This window comes from Cydia pomonella, chromosome 7 (assembly GCF_033807575.1).
Source record: "Cydia pomonella isolate Wapato2018A chromosome 7, ilCydPomo1, whole genome shotgun sequence".
In the NCBI taxonomy this organism is placed as follows: Eukaryota; Metazoa; Arthropoda; class Insecta; order Lepidoptera; family Tortricidae; genus Cydia; species Cydia pomonella.
In genome coordinates this window covers 1,107,034-1,128,511 of record NC_084709.1, presented here as the reverse complement: position 1 = coordinate 1,128,511, position 21,478 = coordinate 1,107,034, and the positions used below count along the sequence as shown (strand labels likewise).

Sequence of the window (21,478 nt, the reverse complement as noted above, 5' to 3'; positions counted from 1 at the left end):
AAAAATATATTAAGAACCTAAATATGCGGTTCATAGAATACATCTACTTACCAAGTTTCAACAGTATAGCTCTTATAGTTTCGGAAAAAAGTGGCGGTGACATAATCGGACAGACAGACGGACATGACGAATCTATAAGGGTTCCGTTTTTTGCCATTTGGCTACGGAACCCTAAAAACCACAAACAAATTAATAACCTTACGTAGGCGTTTTTATTGCTAGAAACTAATAGTAAAATATTTTGTCAATAATATTATGTGTGGGGACATTTTTTTCCTTATTGATGCATTGAGATGTTTTGACAAAAAAGACGCTTTTAATGTCAAGGAGAATAGGTGACCGGAAATAAAGAATATTGAGCACATTTGTAGATCAGGTACTGATCAAATATTTCTAGAATTGTTATATTTAGATCAATTTAGCTGCTCTGCATTTTTACAAGAAGTCTAGTAGTTAAGTAGTAATTATTTACTTCTCATTACCTTTTACAGCATAAAACACACCTAAAGCAACGGCGGCAGACGACATATGAAGTTTAGTAATATTGTCATCAGAACTACATACAGCTGCCAATTTTCATGACGCTACGATCCTTGGAAGATGGTTAAATTAGTTACCTTAGATTCCATTACATAGTTACATACAGGTCGACCTAATAAAAGCGTGTTAATCATTCAAATATGACTCACCGCTAATTAGGACGCCAAAAAACATTTTCTAAAAGCCTTTTTGGTGTGTGTGTGTGTGTGTGTGTGTGTGTGTGTGTGTGTGTGCGTGCGTGCGTGCGTGCGTTCGCGTGCGCGTGCGCGTATGTGTGTGTGTGTGTGTGTGTGTGTGTGTGTGTGTGTGTGTGTGTGTGTGGTGAGTGTGTGTGTGTACAGTTTGCAAATAGCGCAAAAATATAATAAATAGTAAAAATATGTAATATAAGATGCGAGATTTATTTGTGGGTTTTTAAATTATCCGCTTGGAAATATTTGTTCAAATTACACAAAACTCTTTTCGTCTGGATATGCATTATGACAGTTACTTTACAACACGAACTGTAGAGATATATCTCTATTTGGAAAAGTATACGAGTGCCGCAGATACTTTTAGCACGTTACTGTTTCATCCGCTATTAGTTATATACCTAGATGCTGATTATAGGTACCTAGTAGCACTTGACTACAACCAAAATTTAAACTCATGTCAGTCAACACCAAGTCAACGTTCTGTAAACTTAAACACCTTATTTATAAATACAACGTACCTACTCAACGCTCCATCTTCCAAACAGTTCCTATTCCCTGCAATATTTGTATGGACATACACCTTTTTGATGCAGCGCGGATGACGAAACAACACGTGAACTATTGACTGCGTATGAAGATGTGACCGGTTTGGTGACATAAATAATTGCGACACTGTTCGGTGAAGACGACATTTACGCGTTTTAGTGTGTGTTTTAAGTTTATGTAAGAGGAAAGACGTTAATAATTCTAACAAATGAATAGTTCCTGATAATATGATATCGTGAAAATCCCAGCACGCATCAAGGTTTTCTTCAAACCTCTGCACATCTATTTTGTTTCTTTTTTATGATATAAAAACAGCCAAGCGAGCAAACGAATCGCCTGATGGTAAGTAACTACTGTCGCCTATGGACACCTGCAACACTAAAGGGACTGCAAGTGCGTTATCGATCTTTAGGATGGGAGTACGCTCTTTTCTACGTTCCATATCGGGTCAGAAATACTGCGGGCGAAAGTTTAGGTGTGCGAGACAGGAAGTTTGGAGAAATGCACAGTTGTGGACTGCCAACTGCTCACCGTTTAGAAGTGAAGATTGAAATGTTATAAAATAAAGCTAACATGGTGACTGTGGTATAGCCAATATTATGAACTTTATTACATACGTTTACGAGTGTCATCCTTGATTTTATTTAAACCATTTTAAAATGTGGCACAAAAAGTGGCCGCCATTGCCACAAGCAATAGAAAATTGGACCCGGGTACGTCCTTAAACTACGTCCATAGGGTTGGCAACGCGCATGTAACTCCTCTGGAGTTGCAGGCGTACATAGGCTACGGATACTGCTTACCATCAGGCGAGCCGTATGCTTGTTTGCCACCAACGTAGTATTTAAAAAAAAAAACGTTAATGGCCCATTTAATTGTTATATAATTAAATAATTAATCACTACAGTACTCACTTCATTTGTGGGACAGTCAGGTGAATTATATATCGTGAAGGGCAACATAGCCTATACGATACGCATATCACGATTGGCTTTCCGAACCGCCCAGATGGTTAGAGCCAATGGTACGGTGAATTAATATGAGCTTTAGTTGATGAATTGATTATGTATTTTTGACGACCGGTTTGGCCTAGTGGTTAGTGACCCTGCCTACGAAGCTGATGGTCCTGGGTTCAAATCCTGGTAAGGGCATTTATTCGTGTGATGAGCATGGATATTTGTTCCTGAGTCATGGGTATTTTCTATGTATTTAAGTATTTATAAATATTTATATATTATATATATCGTTGTCTAAGTACCCTCAACACAAGCCTTATTAAGCTTACTGTAGGACTTAGTCAATCTGTGTAATAATGTCCTATAATATTTATTTTTTATATTTATTTATGTAAATCAATATTGGTAAGTACGTATACAATTTGATTCGAGAAGAATAAACGAAATTAAATTATCCTATTTTATTAAATAAAACTAGGGAATGCAAATCGGTTATAATCGTATCCGAAATAATCGGTTTAATAATATATAAGTTTTCATAAAATTTCATAACGGATCTTTGGAAACACGAATATCTGGTTACGGTTATTTATTTATGACTTAAATTATATGAATTGATCTTCTAATGGCTACAAGGTCCTGCATTTTTGGCTGTGACGCCTGTGAATATAACTTTGTCATTCGTTTACTTTAATAACGAAAATATTGCAAATTTACTTCCCTTATTTATGAAATATTTTGATTGGGTATTGTATCACGTCCAAGTTCATATTTTAATTTTTACTATATTTGTGTGTTTTATTAAAAACGAAGACTTATACTCACATTCCTTAAAACTGTACCATTATTTTCGTAAATTTTTATTACTTGATTGTAAATGTATAGTTTTTGTCGAACATAACCAATTATAACCGATTATCGGTTATTTTTCGAGTATAACCGTATCCGAAGCCGGTTATGAAGTTTCGCCGGTTATTGCATTCCCTAATAAATACCTACTGTGATTTAATTTGTCTGAAATATCCCAGTAAAATTTAATTACGAGTAAGTGCCGTAATACGAAGGGGCTTTCAAAGACAGCCCCAAAAAAAGGAAGCTTTTGTCCATAATATTTGTAGGATATGTAAAATTTCATATAATTTCATAATACGCATGCTGTAGTTACCGTTTAAAGTCTATACAATAAGCCCCACTATTTTTCTAAAGCCCGTTTTGCGTGAACTATTTTGGAGCACATCTAAGTAGATATGCTTATGACGGAGAATAATCCATAGTTCGTCTATAGCCATCCATAGTGGCCTCATCTAAATAACCTTATAGCAAACGTTTTGTACCATCATAATGCACGTTAACGTAGTGTGTCATGTATGTACTTTACGAACATTAACCGTCACTAGAAGTCCCCACGCAGAATAACTTACCCACTATAATAGAACGCACGTCAAAGTTTTATTACTATAGGATTAAAGTTTATTATTGCTTGGATTAAACACTTTTAATTCGATGTATTTAACGCGCAGACCACGTAAATAAAGCATTCATAATGACTCGTATTCCGTTTATGTAAAGGTAATTTTGGTTCAACTCGCGCGCAAAGGTTTTGTGTGCGCAAACGCAGCCTCGGTGGGAGTCAGTGAAGGTTTGGTAAACTAACGCTTAAGATTACTATAATTGCATATGACCTTTTTATTGTAATCCTAATGTTAATGAATAATGTATTTAAGAAGCTTAACGTTTGTGTGGTTTTTAAATGATTTTTTGGAGCGGAAGAATAAGAATTACACATATAATATTACTAAATGAGGCCTTCAATAGTTATTCCATTTTTTTTACTTATAAGTATTTTAATGATTCACATTTTTTGCTATCTTAGTTTGGATTTAAATTAATTGTTAAGTGTTCGTCAAATATAGCTTGGGTGGCATCAATCAAATGTTGTCATGATCTGTTAGATCAGTAAGTAGTAGTAAGTAAGACTGCTTACCATCAGGCGGGCCGTATGCTTGTTTGCCACCGACGTAGTATAAAAAAAAGTATACCGATTTGAAAAAAAAATACAAAAACGAAGGGACTGTTATTTTACTTCCGACAACTTAAAATACACTAAATACTAGAGGTACAGCGTTATAGTTACTTAATTCAACTAGATAATACAATTCAACGGTAAAATCACATTATCGTCGACGATAATAATTGCCGTGATAATACTTAAACAAAACCTTTTAAACACTTTCTTAACGGTTAAGTTTATATATAACCTAAGTATCAATTCTATAGTTGTTACTAGGAAAATCGTGTTCAATCACTAGCTATATCAATGCAACATCACCACTTGTTGATATACAAACATACGAATAAGTATACTTGAAGACCAGAAGCATAAGCACTACATGCTTCTTAAAACTTCATATTGAACCGTTAAAATACTCGCCGAAAACCTTGCCACGCGATTTACCAACCTTAAATGCAAAGACACAAGTCGCTCAGAACTAAAGAAAATCCAGACGAGAAAATGAAATAGCAAAATCAATATGAATACATCGTACTCGCACATATGTGATTGTACTTTAGAGCGAGTAAGATGCATGCAATGCGGTTTTGATACCGTTTTACGTGAAAATTCTTGAATGAACCTCGAATCGTTCCGGCCACTAACCACTTGCGAAACATAGGATTCAATAGTAAAATGAATTATATTGTGAAGGGTTTAAAGTTGATTTTTAAATGTTTCCAATAAGTGCTTGGTTTCGATTACAATGAGTACGTATCGCAGTTTGGTAATATCCGTTTTTTGCAAGTGTTATGTGGAGGAAAAACAACTGAGAGCGCATTTGGTAACTTGGTTTATAATCTTAAAGTTCTTAAACATCTTAATTGTTACTGCAATCGGGGCTCTGAGGGCCTACCGCGAACTACGTTCGATGTGTTGCCTCCCTGTCACACTTACGTACGAATTTACAAGTGCGACAGAGAGACAACACGTCGAACGTGGTTCGCGGTAGGCCCTCTGAATTTGTGAAAGTAGTTTTTTTATATACCTACCACGTCGGTGGCAAACAAGAAAACGGCCCGCCTGATGGTAAGCAGTCACCGTAACCTATGGACGCCTGGAACTCCAGAGGTGTTGCATGCGCGTTGCCGACCCGTTAAAAGCCTGTACACTCTTTTTTTGAAGAACCTCATCCTGTAGACCTTCGGGAAAACCTCGGAAAGCTCATTCTACAGCCGGAGTCCGGAGCGTCCGCGGGAGGAAATTCCTCTAAACCGCACAGTCCGCGAACATTTAGTATCTAAGGTGTGAGGATGAACAAGAACAGCCTGTCGACGGCGAGCGGTGCGGTCATAGAAAGTGGCGGTGTGGTCACCGAAACTGAATTTTTTGCCAAAACCCAAGCCGAAGATTCAGTTTTACTCTAATTTAGGCTGTTTCAGCCAAAACCTATAACCTTGGGCCGATTTTGATGCCGAAACCTACCGGAACAAAAACCTGCCGAAATCGGAACTTCGGTCGAACACCAGTCGCTGTAGTACGGTTGCATTTTTATCATTGCGAAAATAACAGGAATAGTGATAAGTGATAAAGATGCGACTATGCTACCGGCCCGCTGGAGACACATTAAGTAATTTCTATCCGTAACGTCTCAAACCCACGGACTGATTCTCCTCATAATAGACATTCATAAATCGCAGCTATCTGCACTACGTTCCTGCAAAATTACATCGGAGTCCAATGATTGGACGAACAATATGTAATTATGAAACACACAAACATGAAAGTTCACGCGGTTCATCACGCCCCTAGTTGACCTTAATAAATCGCTTTGCCCGGTTGATAATTCTATGCTTGTTATTGATGAAATAACTTACAAATAGCACATTATCTTTGATGAAGGATCTATCAAACTAGATGATATAAATAACGCCTTCTTTTTTTTCTAAAAAAATGTGTTATTTCAGCCACGTTACATACCTACACACAAGAGTTCTAAGCAATAAAACGAGGTACAAGTAGAAACTTCAGACTATTCAGTTTTTGGGGTAAAAAGAATGTACCTAAGTAATAAGTTAAGCCTAAAACGTCTGAAAGTTTTCAGACTCATCGAAACCTGGTAAATTCGAAGCCAGGAAAAGTTCCAAGTGTCTAGAAAGTTGATATAACAAATTATGGCAAATAATCCAAGTAATTATAAAAAGATACACCTGAAAAAGTCGTTCCTTCTGTCCTGAACCTGGATATGTCTATTAATGCCAAAGGTCCCCGTTTGTACCTGTTCCACATGAGGCGGGGACAGACGGAACACACCAATAACCCAGGTTTTTATAATCACGCAGTGAAAGATAAGATTCTGGATTGCTGTTATAATAACAGAATAGCATTTGGGCTTGAGTCCACATCTATTATTTGCTTTATGTACTTAAACACTAATAATGAAACAATTGAATATGTCGTTGGTACACGCTAAAACACGTAAAATTCTCAGACAATGTCGGCTGGCGTGTGTAAAATGCCGCAAAGGCCAGTGAAAACGCTCCCAAGCATTGTTCGGAAACAATCGTACAGGACGCCGCGCCTCGAGGGCGATGCAGGTGTTCGGAAAATAATGTTACTAAACATTGATCGGTTCGGTATCAGGTTTAAAACAAACAAATTAACGGCGTTTTACTAAACTAATTACTCGTACTACCACTAACCTAAACAAAAGACAAATTAAAGAGAACTCATAGAAGACGGCAGGAACTGAATCTCAGTCTAAAGTCAGTTTATTGATACTAAGAATTCCACTAAATGTTTAAGCCCAAGAACAACACGTTGAACGAAAAACCCTGGGTCTCACATAAAATTTTTAAACTTTCATCAATTTTGCAGGATCAGGAACTGATCGTGCAAAAATGCGATCTTGATGACAATGGTGCCATCTGTGCTGTCTAGCCGACTTCATCGAATCGCGAAACTTACTTAAAAAAAAAATCGAGAACTCCTCCTTCGAAATTTAGAAGTCAGTTAAAAATAGCAGTGGTACTTAGCATTGTTAGCGTATGTAAATAACATTTAATTCAGGAAGCGCGCTTCCATTGTGCGCGCAGGAAGGTGCGTTTCGCATTCGCTTCGGACATTCATGTTTACTCGGGTTTCCTAGTGCACACTTTAAGGCAATTTTCGGAAGTTTCGGATACCTTCCAAGAAAATTGTTTTTATAACATATAGGAAGCAAACAAGCAGACAAATCGCTTGGTGGTGGCAATTACCGTCGTCCATGGACACCTTGAAGGGAGTACCCTCTTTTCTATAACGTTTGTAGGTCGTATCGGTCCGACAGTCCATTCCACAGTTTATCTGTATGAGGCAGGAAGTTTCTGGAGAAACGCGCAGTTGAGGACTGCCAACCAGGGAAGATAGACAAGAGAAGGCGCTATGAATGCGAAGTTTACTTAATTTGACTTATAAGTTACTCTGATAAGTACACCTTTATGCCGATAAAAAGCATGATGAGTACTTTACACCCACGTAGCTTCTATTAAAAGCAAAAACTGCAATTTCAAATGTCACATATCCCTCTGAATTTTAGCGGAAGGTTAAAAAGGCGACTTCGTGCATAAATGGTTCTTTCTTTTGGGAACTCTTGTTTCATGATTCCCTTACCGACGTACGTGTAGAAGTTAAACCAATCGTTATTGATTGGAAATGAAGGTGAATAAAAAGTTGGCTTCTTTTCACTTGAGTACCCAATTCGTAAATTTTGCAACATTCTATTGATTTCTGTATTGATATCATTCATATCAATAACCCACAATCGGATGAACATGAACGCTAGTTAACTCAAGCCTTGGCTTTTGTTATCTGTTGCAATGATAGTCACAATGCATTGTAAGCTAATCCCGAAACATTTCGAAATTTGATGGTCAAGAGCAAATTGGTCAACCGGTGTTGCAACTTTCTCAAACGCATCATAACAAATTGACCGTCGATATGTAGGCTTATTACTGACAACAATGCCTGATTGATTAGATTTGACATGACGAGTACTAGCACCAATAATAAGTTACTGTTCATTCGTAGTCTTTATGTCTTTTCAATAAGGTTTACAAATTGGAAACAGCGATGGAAATAAAATAGGCTGAATTTTGTATAATTTCCCAATATCTTGAGCTCCCTTGCTGAGTAAAGGGCAGCGATGTAATACGCTTGAATAAGAACACAGTGGGAGGCCATTTTGATTGGTCCGCCATTTTGTGGGTTGACAGCTGTCAGAGCCATCATTTTTTGAGTTATCTTTAATGTAACGATCTGATTGCGTTATAGATACAATCAACAGAAGTGACCGATACAACGAAGTGGCGAAAATGATCTAGGTAACAAATCTGCTATGATGTAAAATGTTTAAATAAAAACACCAAAACTTTTTATAGCGCAGGTAATTTTGGGCATGTCGATATAAACAGTAGGTACCAAGATGGATTTTGAAAATAGATATCTTCATATGCGTCTTAATTCCAAGATAACATTAATGTCCGACTCGTTGAAAATACTTTTAAGACATTAAGTCCGCCATTTGACAATTTTATATTGGGCAATAATAAGGTTTGCTCGTAAATAAATGAATGAGAAATTGATAATTCTACCTACATAGGTATGAGATACTTAACTCGGAGAGTAAAGTAGGTACCTAAATATATTACATAAGTTCTCATTATACTTAGGTATATATGTACAAGCTGTGAATTTGTTGACTTTACGAACAATAATAATAAGTTGAATTGTGTTACTACCATAATATAAATTTCAAATTAATATTTTTATATAATTATTAGTCATTTTTTGAACGTAAATCTTACTTCCGTACTCACGCCAGTCATAAAATCGACTTACAACATTATGTATCGATAAGGCACGTGTAAAACCGAATGTTGACATAATTATGCTCGCCGTACGATTCATATTTAAGACTTAATGTTCCACAATATAGAAAAACGTGCACGGCATTGAGCGACAAATGTGCCTAACCTAGGATAGGTTAGGTTAGCTTAATGAAATATCACTGCTAAGCATAAGCCTCTTTCGTTGTCTGATTACCCTGCAATCTGCCGAATGCCATATTAAATGAGTAACCGTAACAGTAACTCACCAACTATTACAATTAATAATACTATTTCTGTCTTTGGTTAGGCTACATTTCCTGCTTGCTTCCGTGAAAATAGGGAACTTGCTTGGTGAAGTTATTCTGATTTCCTTTTCATACCCTAACACCAGGTACTAGTACATCTACTGTAGTATTATTGAAATATCGTCGTCAGGCATGCCCGTCCAGTTTGGTTTGTCAAACAAAATTTTGAAAAAAAAAAAATTACTGTATTATAATTATTATAGGAAAAAGTAAGCACAACTGCGCCTACTCTAAATATTTATTAATTAATATATTATAAATGCAAAGGTAATTTTGTCTGTCTGTTAGTCTGTTACCTGATGTACACGCTTAAACCGCTAAACCGATCTAAATGATATTTTAGTATAGAAATATTTTATACCCGTGTACGGACGTACTCGTAGGATAGTTATTAACAATCATCATCATCATTCCACGTACAGATAAAGTTGCAGGCTGACGCTGATCCGTAAGAAAAGGGATAAGTAGAGACCCCAGACCCCAGACCAAGATGAAATACCGACGTCCCGGAACGCAATAGCCATACACATGTGCAACGAAATGACAATGCAAAAAGCAATGCAATTTCCTCAGACAACAATTCAGAAACCGCAAAGGACACTTCAATATGGTGTAACGACTAAAGTCATTTCTTTAAAAACGACTTCGCAATTTATTGCAAATAGGATCTTTTAGAAGACAATTTCATATTACAATAAAAACTTTTTCTAAATAGACATCGGTATATGCAATAAGGCATTGTTCGTGTGGTAGACTTAAATATTAATCAAACTTAACAAGAAGATAACGCAGTTTATGTGCGTCAGACAATAAAGGAATGAGTAAAAGCAGAAACAAACGAATGAGATGAGTTAGAATTTTTCGTCATTTATTTTAGAGAAAGGAAACTTCTGAACATCCGTTACGTATTTTCGGTTTGCTCCCGGCGAAGAACCCATGTAGTGGTGTGGCACCGCTACATGGGTTGGGTTCTTCGCCTTAAGAATTTTGTAAATGGTGAATTCCATTTTAGCTTTTATTATTCACCGCGGAAACTAATTTGGTAGTACTATAAAACACATCGAATTTAATAGTGAAAGTAAGTCGTGTTTTGTACATTTACACTTAATTTTATAATTAATTTATGAACATTTTAACGTTTTCATTATTCTGCTGACGTCAGAGACTATTTATGTACACGAAGATGTTTTGATTCCAAGAATGAGGAACAAAAAATCGACAATATTGAAAACCTAACATGACCAATCAATTCGACGCTGACAATGAACACGTTGACTTTAATGTACCTAATCATGATTTTATTAAAATTATTAGGAAGATAAACCGGTTTCGATCAAGTTTTGCGGACCCTTTGCCTTTTACGAGTTGATTTCGTGAATCATTTGTTTTATGCTCAAGGAAGGTCAATATTGTTCTTAAATTAAGTATTTGACAATATTTTCTAACAGTTCATAAGCATTGGCGAACCTTATATCTGGACCCGGGTACGTCCTTAAACTACGTCCAAAAGAGAGGTATGGGCATTGTGAATGTCATCTCGTTTTGTGTGGTAGGGCACAGCGCAGCGGATGTCATTCCAGATCTAGAGCAGAGCCCAACTGGAGAAGTGCCTCCACCTTACAGAAAACCGCATGCAGCCAAATAACACTAGACCCTACTCATAGTGTTGTGTTCCTGCCGGTGAGTAAGGTTGCCAGAGCTCAACGAGGGGGGGATGTTAAGGTCAGCACCGCGCATGTAACTTCTCTGGAGTTACAGGCGTACATAGGCTACGGAGATAGCTTACCATCAGGCGGGCCGTATGCTTGTTTGCCACCGACCTAGTGTATAAAAAAATGTATATGTGGCTTTGGCAGAGAAGGGTCCTTATTATTCAGGTGCGTAAGGACTTTTAAGTCATTAGGGTCCTTGTGCACATGAACACGGCTCGGAAAAACGCCCGACATATCGAAAAAATAACCGTCCCGTATGGTTGTCTTGTTATTTTCAAAATGACAGGCGTTTTTCCGAGCTTAGCATATGAAGCAAAAGATAAAGATAGTTTACTTTTCAAGTAGGCATATTATAATGCGCTTATGAACAAATATCAAATATCAAACATTTATTCAGCAAATAGGCCACAGGGGCACTTTTACATGTCAATTTTTACAAACAATAAATTTAAAAAAAAAAAAACCATTACAAATATCGAATCTATTAAATAATAAATACTTTATTAGAGATGTATACTGTCTCTAAATGTCAAATTACACAAAAAAAACTATGATAAAAAAATAAAACCATAAAATACTAAAATTCTTTAGAGATGTATAAGTCTCTAAGTGTCAGAGATAAAATATAAAAAAGATATTAAATTATCCTTAGAGATGTAGAGGGTCGCCAAGGCTTGAATTCTTATATAAATAATTAAAAGACAAAAAAAATTAAACAGACAAGAACCGAATAATTGAACCGAACGTCAAATAAAGCTACGCCGGCTCTAACCCTACACCTCTGATCCGAGAAGATTTAAATCCCTCCTAAATAAGGACCATTCTCTGATGGAAAGCTACATATTTTGCACTAAAATGGTCATGGGTGTTTTCTATGTATTTTAGTACTTATAAATATTTCTATATTATATATACCGTTGTCTAAGTACTCTCAATACAAGCCTTATTGAGCTTACTGTGGGACTTAGTCAATTTGTGTAATAATGTCCTATAATATAGTATAAAATAACCTATCGAATCAGCTAGATGTCTGAAGTCTATCTAAAACTCTACCTCACATAGAGCGCCAAATAAGACAATCATACAGAGCGTTTGAAGGGTAAGTTAAATCTCAAATTCTTGCCTTCTTCTTTTTCTTCAATTCATTGAGGTCACTGGGTCAGGGCGTTAACTGTGTAAACTGAAGACTCCTGCTCGATTCCGACCTCGGCCACGGGAGAGCTTGGTCACTTTTTCTTTAGTATATGACATCTATACTATATCAGTTTATAGCTCAGACCTTCTCCTATCTACATGAAAGTAATTATCCAATGTGTCTTCCTTAAATCTAATGCTTAAACTGGTACTACCGTAAAATGCTGCAACTTTGCCATTTAAGCTCAATTTTGCCTATTTCATTTCAATTACGATCTCTCGAATTTGCTTAGTTTTTTCTTGTTTTTTACCATTTGGTAGTAATATTCATTATTCTGACAACACATATTTCATTTTTTTACAATGGTAACTCCATTGTTGCTCCGCCAGTTACGTATCATAAGTCGACGTGAGAGGCAGCATTTTTTTAGTGTCTCGCAACTTTTGAATTTTTATCTACGAAAAAGGTGTTTTTTGAGAAGTGGTAACGTCCCAGGGTAAGTAAAGACTGTCTATTTCCCGTAAGTTTAATATTTTCAAGAAAAGGACATGATTTCAGCATAATAACGTACTAGGCAATATTGGGCAGTGTTTTGGAAACTTGAATGACACAATTTTGCCTGGGTCTAGGGCTGTCACTAGCTGAATTTTATAAATGTACAGAAAAGAGTAAAAATAAGCTTGCCTAAACTGCTTAAATGAGTTTATTTATTACAAGCTTTTTATTAACTTGCAATGTTTGTTTAAGTCAAATCTTGCAAGTCGATTTTCACCGACTTTCAGTGTGAAAAAAACTTATGGGTATTAAATGAAAATTATAAAAAAAACTTATTGCAATCTGTTATTATATTTTTATTGTAGTTACTTGCAATTGTATATTTATTGTATTATAATTATGCTATATGTTTACTTGTAATTGTATTTTTGTTCAAAATTTGCAATCTAATTTTCAACCACTTATTAGCGACCAATTGAGGTGTTTGACATACTTATGTAACTTGGGTGACAATGCAATGTTTATGGTACCATCGAGATGGTCTGATGATGGAGACCGAAAATAGCAACTTCTAAACTACACATAATAAACCCACTGTGTTTAGGCTCATTTGATTTGTCTTGCAGTTATCTTTCTTATCGAAATCTGGGTTGTCAGGTGTCAGGTCGATTACAATTGGAGTTCAAAGGTGATGGATGATTAGAACTTTACAATGAAATAGAACTTTACACTATAATAATGCATTGAAAATTAGCAAAATAGTGTATCTGCAATGTACTTGTAATAAAAAAATTAAAATAAGTTCAAATTATTAAATACTAAAAGAAAAAGAAATCAAACAACATTATATTACATTTGTTTGTTGATTATTTTGTAACTAACAATATAAATAGATTATTTTAAAAAAATATATTTTTTTGGCACAACCCTACAGTTAACGATATTTTTGTATAGAAAGTTTGTGGAACCTGCTACAACTTTACCTATTGCATGTGAAAAAAAAAAGTATTAAGCTTATGGCAATAATTTGACTATCAGGGACAAGCATAATGTCTCATGCACAAGAGTAAATATTATTGCAAATAGCAACACATTATTTATGGAGATATCCGTCTAGGCAAAGTTACGTCTTAGGCCTACAACTTTGCCTGCCACTTTAATTGCTTGTAAATCGGAAATACAGTATGATTAGGTAATGAGATTTGAGTCTTATCTGGTAAGGCATAGGGTATGCTTTCCGACTAATACTCATGAAACTCATAATGAAAAATAGGTTCACAGATATAAGAAAAAAACGTCAAAATCCAGGCAAAGTTGCAGCGTTTTACGGTATTATAGGCTCCCATGCCATCTCACTAGCATGTCCCTGTTATTTTGCGGTCGGACTTCTATACATATTTGCTCCAAGTTTTTACGTCTTTCCTAGCAATGCGGCTTGATTGTAGTCTCCTTTTATTTTCAACCACCAGGCCGATGGGTTTCAGCCTTTGCCTGCTTTGTTCCGGCAAGTTTGAAGCAATTTGTACGACGTGCTCTTCGCTGCATGTTTTAACATGTTAATTACTTCATTGGCCATTTTCGGTAATATTATCGACAATTGGTTAATTGATAAAACTGAAATTCTTACCAACACCCTATCTAAAGTAACTATTCAAATCCTCAGTTTCTACGCTCGCCAACACCATTTCTGTTAAACCATAAACAACTTTAGTTAAACTAAATACTCATAGACATAATCTCTTTTCCGATAAGCTTTCAAACAGCTTGTTTTATGGAAATACTGCCCACGCGTTGCGTAAGAGTGTTTCTGGTACACAGAAGGCGATATATGTTCGATATTATCGTTTTGACTTCTGAATCAACACCCGACAATTCCTTTAAAGCAAATCATAGTTTATCGACCGAGTAAAGTGTATCCATTTCAGCTTGGGCAAAAATGCTTTCGTATATCCTCGTTTACAGGTCATACTTCTCAATCAATTCTCATGTAATTTTGTATATATGTCACAGAGCCACTAACTAACTGATTTGGCTCGGCGATCCAAAAAGAATCTTGGCCTCCGAAACGAGAGAACGCCACCTGTCCCGATCCAGCGTGGTTTCCTGCCATGAATTGGCATTCAGCCGACGCAGGTCCGCCTCCACGACATCACACCAGCGGTACCTGGGGCGCCCGATCGGTCGACGGCCGGTTGGTCAGAGCCACTAGTAATAAGTAATATACTTCACCAGGTCCAGGTTATAGAACCACGCGTAGGTATCTTACAAGTGTGTCACCAAAAAATAGAACTCATGAATTCGCACTACAACAAGGTTTGCAAACTCTTCCTCTAATAAGATCTGAGAAATTTAATTGAGGACAATTTTTAGTGTAACTTCCCCATTCCTTTTTGTTGTAAGTAATACGTGTTTATCCTATAAATTATGTATGTATTTATATCCTTTGCCGTTCTGGTACCTTGTTGTACATTTTGCTACATTTGTCACCCTCTTTTCACTCTCTCCGCTCATCTACTCAAAAGTTAACTGGAAGAGATCCCTCAAAGGGATAAGTTCGCCTTTGTACTTCTTACTAATTGTATGTTACTTTTAATATGTTTTTTTTTTTGTACGATAAAGAGTTTACTACTACTACTACTAATATGAATACTATCATATAGTTTACAATGTTCGTGACAAACCTTACTAAAAATCTCCGTGATGAACGTGCAATTGGAATGCCTACATTCGGCACGGACGTGCTTTACGTACGTACGCGATAAGAAACACATGCATTTTGAATTGAGAATACCGCTCAAATGACTTTGTAACAGATTTCTGCTATTCGCGTGCTAACATGTGGGTTTTTGGGACATATGGGGCGTTTTCTCGTTTACAGTTTTACGCGGTCACTGATGTCGAAAATGATGAGATGATGATGATGAATGTTGTCCTAAGATACTTAGAGGTGTAGGCTTTCATAAGCTCATTGACTTAATAAACAGCCATTAAGGCCTATATAGAGAACCATTTTTTTTTTGCTCGCACTACGCTCTCCTATCTCCAGCAACACCTTTAACTTATTGCATTTTGTATTCATTTTAATTTGAATGCAAGAATCCAAAGATACCCCCGAATGTTCACTATGATATCCGCAATTGACTTGATACCCATGCCGTCAACAGTATCCATAGGCTATGATGTTGATGACTGTTTGTTTACAATCCGGCGGGACGGACCAACAGCTTGTTTGCCACCTTCGAGATACGTCAAGATACGGCAAGTCTACTTACCCGAGTGAAACGAAAGTCTACGAAGGTAACGAAGTACCTACATATTAGAAATCTTCGCAGAGCTCGCATTCATTTCTACAAGGACGGCTGTCCCCATTAAATCTAATAAATTACTGCATTCCATACCTGTTGGAAGACCTTTCTCATCCTTCTCACTCCTCGAATCCAGTTCCTCACTGTCCTCACAACATACCGTCAAAAGCAATGCGCACGCACACACCAAAACAATCCTTAAAAACTCCCGCATCTTAACTACAAACAGTACTCGAATGTAACCGCGATGTCAACAAGGCCCATTTTCGTATGCACAGTCACATTTTCACTCGCAACTTTTAATTATCACGCTTTTGAAAACACTGGCACATTGCACTGTTTTTGATTCCATGCACTTTTATGAAATTTGAAATTGGAACGCTGTCGTGTTTTGTTTTCGAACGTTCGAAATTTGAACGCGGTTGACGCGCGCCGCGAGCGGTTGGTAGCGAAAGACTGGCGAATGGTGGGAGGCGCTGCGCGCGCGGCGCGATCGATGGTGTCGAGGTTTCTAATGCCGATACGTTATCAGAGAAAACTTGGGATTATGGAGAAGATGGGATTTGATGAAGGATATGGTTTAGGTATTGTTTTTAAAATACAATTGTAAAAGTGAATTTTGAAAACTGAACACTTTATTCAGGAATATAAAAAATATATACTTATTGGTTATTTTTATATACTTATTGTATATTTTATTTGAAGCGCTGGTGGCCTAGCGGTAAGAGCGTGCGACTTGCAATCCGGAGGTCGCGGGTTCAACCCCCGGCTCGTACCAATGAGTTTTTCGGAACTTATGTACGAGATATCATTTGATATTTACCAGTCGCTTTTCGGTGAAGGAAAACATCGTGAGGAAACCGGACTAATCCCAACAAGGCCTAGTTTACCCTCTGGGTTGGAAGGGCAGATGGCAGTCGCCTTCGTAAAAACTAGTGCCTACGCCAAATCTTGGGATTAGTTGTCAGCGGACCCCAGGCTCCCATGAGCCGTGGCAAAATGCCGGGACAACGCGAGGAAGAAGAAGATACTTATTGTTTATTTATTATATTGCAGATTTATACTACTTTGAACTTAGTTAGATACTCTATGGACTTAGAAAATATTTTGACTTAAATAGTTTCATGAAATAATTATTTAATTACATTTACAAAATCACACGTGCGTATTAGAACCATAACTTGACCACCACAATCACCTATTTTTACGGTAGGTAAATATTGGAAACTGTCACATAAGGTAATTTTTTATAAATAGATGAAGATTAGATTCCGTGCCGTTTTGTGAAAATAATCTTCAGGCAGTTGTCCCAATTTTTTAAATTATGGATTCTAGGAAAGCATCACCAAAAAGTTTAATCTGACTCCATAGTCATCATGTGCGCCATCGCAGCACACTGGATTCGCACGTCGATCAGATGCTTGAGCGAGATACACTATGCGCATATCATAGCGACATCCCGTTCGCTTGTCGGAGCGACGTGCAAATTGGATCCAATGTGCTAAGCGCAATTAGTCCTAAATTATAGTTGTGCCATTCTCAAGAAAGTTCTCAGTTTTGTATGGGGAATGTTCTCGCTCGAGAATAGTTTACGGAGCTCATTCACTCTCGAACAGCACAACTAGTCCTATTACCCCGACCAGAACACTGCGTAAAATAGAGACTTCACAGTTGTACAGTCTGAAAATATCGAGACGGAAAAAGTGCCAAAAATATGTATACACGACCTTATTGCCCATACATTAAGGTAGTATATACATATTTTTGGCACTTTGTCCGTACCGATATTTTCAGACGTGACCGTACCTATAGTTAGCATTGTGGTTATGGATTAGGCATCAAAAGTACAGTCAAAAGATTTAATTTGTGACCCATTTAGTAGGTACAGTCAGCGTCAAATACTTCGTAGCAGTCAAAGTAGCCAAATAGTTCGGTACACCATATATTTAGTATGGTGTACCGAACTATTTGGCCACTTTGACCGCTACGAAGTATTTGACGCTGACTGTACCTTGTCATTGTCAGTGACAATAGTGTGAGGTCTCTAGCGACTTTCATGTTGTTTGTCACTGTGACAAGGTACGAAATGGGTCACAAATTCAATCTTTTCATTGTACCCTTCTCTAACAGCAAAACGAAATGTCTGTAGGATAACTAGACTGTATCATACATTAGACCTATAGTTTTTTTTATACTACGTCCGTAGCAAACAAGCATACGGCCCGCCTGATGATAAGAGGTCATAGCCTATAGACACCTGCAACTGCAGAGGTGTCACATGCGCGTTGCTGACCCTAACACCCCGCACCCTCGTTGAGCTCAGGCAACCTTACTCACCGGCAGAAACACTTATTTGGCTGCGGTTTTCTGTAAGATGGAGGTACATACTTCCCCTGTTGGGTTATGCTCTAGATCTGAAATGACATCTGCTGTGCTGTGCCCTACCACCAAAGAGAATTTGAAATAGAGTTGAATTGTCAAAGAAAATTTTGTAGCCACAGTAAATTTACTGCCATCTTTCGACACATGATTAAAACTTTTAGAACGCCATTTGACTTTGATCCTTATTCCTTCACTGATATGTGTTAAATTTGTTAAATATCAAAAAGTGGCACCATTTTACCAGACATCGGCTAAAGGTTGTGGCGCCCATCGCTCGAAACGATGCCGCCATTACTTTGGCCTTTGGTCAATTAGATGGCGCCACTTTTTGATATTTAACAAATTAAACACATCAGTGAAAGAATAAGGATCAAAAACAAATTGCATTTTAAAAGTTTTAATCATATGTTGAAAGATAGCAGTAAATTTACTGTGGCTACAACATCTTCTTTGACAATCCACCTCTATTTCAAATTCTTTTTTTTTATTTTTATATACTACCTCGGTGGCAAACAAGCATACGGCCCGCCTGATGGTAAGCAGTCTCCGTAGCCTATGTACGCCCGCAACTCCAGAGGAGTCACATGCGCGTTGCCGACCCCAAACCCGACCCCCCTCGTTGAGCTCTGGCAACCTTACTCACCGGCAGGAACACAACACTATGAGTAGGGTCTAGTGTTATTTGGCTGCTGTTTTCTGTAAGGTGGAGGTACTTCCCCAGTTGGGCTCTGCTCTAGATCTGGAATGACATCCACCGGCTGTGCCCTACCACACAAAGCGAGATGACATTCACAATGCCCATACCTCTCTTCACAGCACCAATAAGTACAATGTATTTATCTCTATTTTTAAAATGTTTTCGAGGGTGGCAGATACTTTTGGCGTGTCGTTTCATATACTACTATTGATACTAACTGTAGCTCACAATTTGGCTTAAAGATGCTAAATAATATTTTATCTCATTTATTTTCCGATTCGTGAAACATACAGTTCTGCATTTCAACATTCGGCATATCTATATTCCGTATGTCAACACTTTCTAAATCTGGACTAGTATTTCGCAAATCTATATCTAATTTCTCTGTTTCTTTCTTATTTTGTATTAAATGTTTGATAACAGTTTTCATTTGTTGTAGTTTCTTTTTAAATTTTTTGTTGCTCTTCCATAGCTCATATATTCTTCGTTTTCTGTTAGAAGAGACTATTTCTAATCTTCGTAGTTTGTACTTTAGTTTGATAACTTCATCGGAATCGGTGGGACTGATGTCGGCTGGCTGTAGCTCTGTTACCGTTTGAGCTCTTGGTTGGCATATCTAGAAATATAAATGAACAATATATTCAATAACAATATATATAATAATTTATATATATTCTTTCGAATTATAGAACACTAATTCTCTTTTTTTTAAATCAATTGAGTAAATATTCTTTATTGCAACACGAAGACAAATTTAAAAACAGATTTACAACGCAAATAAAGGTACCAACAGGCGGTCTTATCGCTGTAAGCTATCTCTTCCAGACAACCTTAAGGTAGCAGGATATAAACATAAGTTTTCAAACAGTTATTGCATGAATTAAACATAAAAAATATGTAACCCTGATTTTAGTTTACACCAACTACTCAAGCCTGTACCAAACTTTAAAAAAATATAGACCAAAATGGAAGTTTCCAGACAACCTGAACTCATGTTTTTAACTGTGTCAGTAGTGTGCTCCAAGTATGGTCAAGTGATGAACTCTTCTTTTACTGTTAAACAAGTCCTTTGGGTCACCAGTGGGACCAAGGGTGTTGCCAGCTGATGGGCCAGGGGGGGCAGTTCATATGGCCGCTGGCCAAGGGGAAGGGGAGTGGCATACATACAGTTAGAAATTTTGTTCTCTTTGCCAATTTATCCCTCTCAGGGGCATCACCAAGGACGCCCATTCACTATAGTAAAAAAGTGCTTACAGAGATATTAATAACAGGCACCGCCTCAACCGACAGCCGACGCAGCCCGGAGTCAGTCACATAGAAGTTTTTCGAGTCAAAATGTTCTGAACACACTGCGCTCGAGGCCGTGGCGGACCAGTTCTCCCGGTCCACGGCCACTTCCCATTGACGACGACGCTTTTTATCACGAGGAAACCTGATTGGAAACAGGTAAGAGTTTTCAAAGTTTAAGCGGCAGAAAGTTGAAAAAACAAATGTTAATAAGCTGTATAAGGTAACAAAAGACAAGCAGAATACAGTCAAAACAGTTTAAAAGTCTTGAAATAGTCAGCTAACTATGATAACTGCGATAACTCTAGCATTGTTTACAAGTTTATGCTAAAATAATGGTTACCTATGAAACGTAATCCCGTTTGTGTGTTTCGTAATTTTAACTGAAGTATTTTTGCAGTTAGCAACGGCGCAGCTTACCATTTTACATTCGTTAAGAGTTAAAGATATTTTCTATTAGAGAAATTAGTTTCCAATATTTTGTTTTATTTTTCTTGGAGAAAAGAAATGTCAAAATTGACGAACAAGTTACAACACTTACAACATAACATAACAAAGAAATATAGAAGTCGCCGGAGTCGAAACGTTGTCTCTTCTTTGTTTTGCAAAGGCGTAACACGCAATGAAAGAAAGAACAAGAACAATTGGTAAAGACTTTCTAATTTTGTCGGATTACTTTAACGTTTAGATACTGCAATGTAAAATTTCATCTGTAAACTCAATTCAAATTTCAGTACCTAAATTTGATGATGTTGAATTTGTTTCGCGTGCTTTTTCTTTGACCTTGTTTATTTATTCTACATTTTTAAATGTACAACATTTAGTGAAATATTTTTTATATTATTTTCGATAGTATTGTGCTAAAATTTACCGGTTTTTTTAAATTAGTAATCATTGTATTCATCAATGACACTCAGTGACATTTGGCTTAAGTCTCAATCTGAGGGCATACGCCTCGACATTGGCAGAATCATCAACACCTTGATGGAGCCATACACGAAAAATTGATTGATTGGGGCATACCGCGAAGTTCATAAATCAACAACATCTAACTTTCTATCGCTCA

At 37.0% G+C, this 21,478-nt stretch overlaps 2 protein-coding genes across 2 annotated transcripts in view; both read right to left on the bottom strand.

Moving 5' to 3' along the window:
* The window catches only part of LOC133519566 (uncharacterized), a 210,869-nt gene extending 194,393 nt beyond the window's left edge, over positions 1-16,476 (bottom strand). The window contains exon 1 of the mRNA XM_061853574.1: positions 16,140-16,476. Coding sequence (XP_061709558.1) covers positions 16,140-16,260 — 121 coding nt within the window. The 5' untranslated portion in view covers positions 16,261-16,476. The remainder of the gene's footprint in view (positions 1-16,139) is intronic.
* Positions 16,477-16,659: 183 nt separating this feature from the next.
* LOC133519580 (THAP domain-containing protein 1-like) lies at positions 16,660-20,932 on the bottom strand. Its single transcript, XM_061853600.1, has 3 exons — positions 20,756-20,932; positions 20,380-20,557; positions 16,660-19,741 (listed from the first exon to the last, which is right to left on the bottom strand). The coding sequence occupies exons 1-3, from the start codon at positions 20,833-20,835 to the stop codon at positions 19,388-19,390; spliced, it is 612 nt and encodes a 203-aa protein (XP_061709584.1). The 5' UTR covers positions 20,836-20,932; the 3' UTR covers positions 16,660-19,387.
* Positions 20,933-21,478: the final 546 nt, after the last annotated feature.

Coding starts and splice junctions, on each gene's coding strand:
- LOC133519580 (XM_061853600.1), bottom strand. CDS start 20,835: ATGGTAAGCTGCGCCGTTGCTAACTGCAAAAATACTTCAGTTAAAATT. Junction 20,558..20,755: donor AACGGGATTACGTTTCATAG/GTAACCATTATT, acceptor GTTTCCAATCAG/GTTTCCTCGTGATAAAAAGC. Junction 19,742..20,379: donor TGCCTGTTATTAATATCTCT/GTAAGCACTTTT, acceptor TTATATTTCTAG/ATATGCCAACCAAGAGCTCA.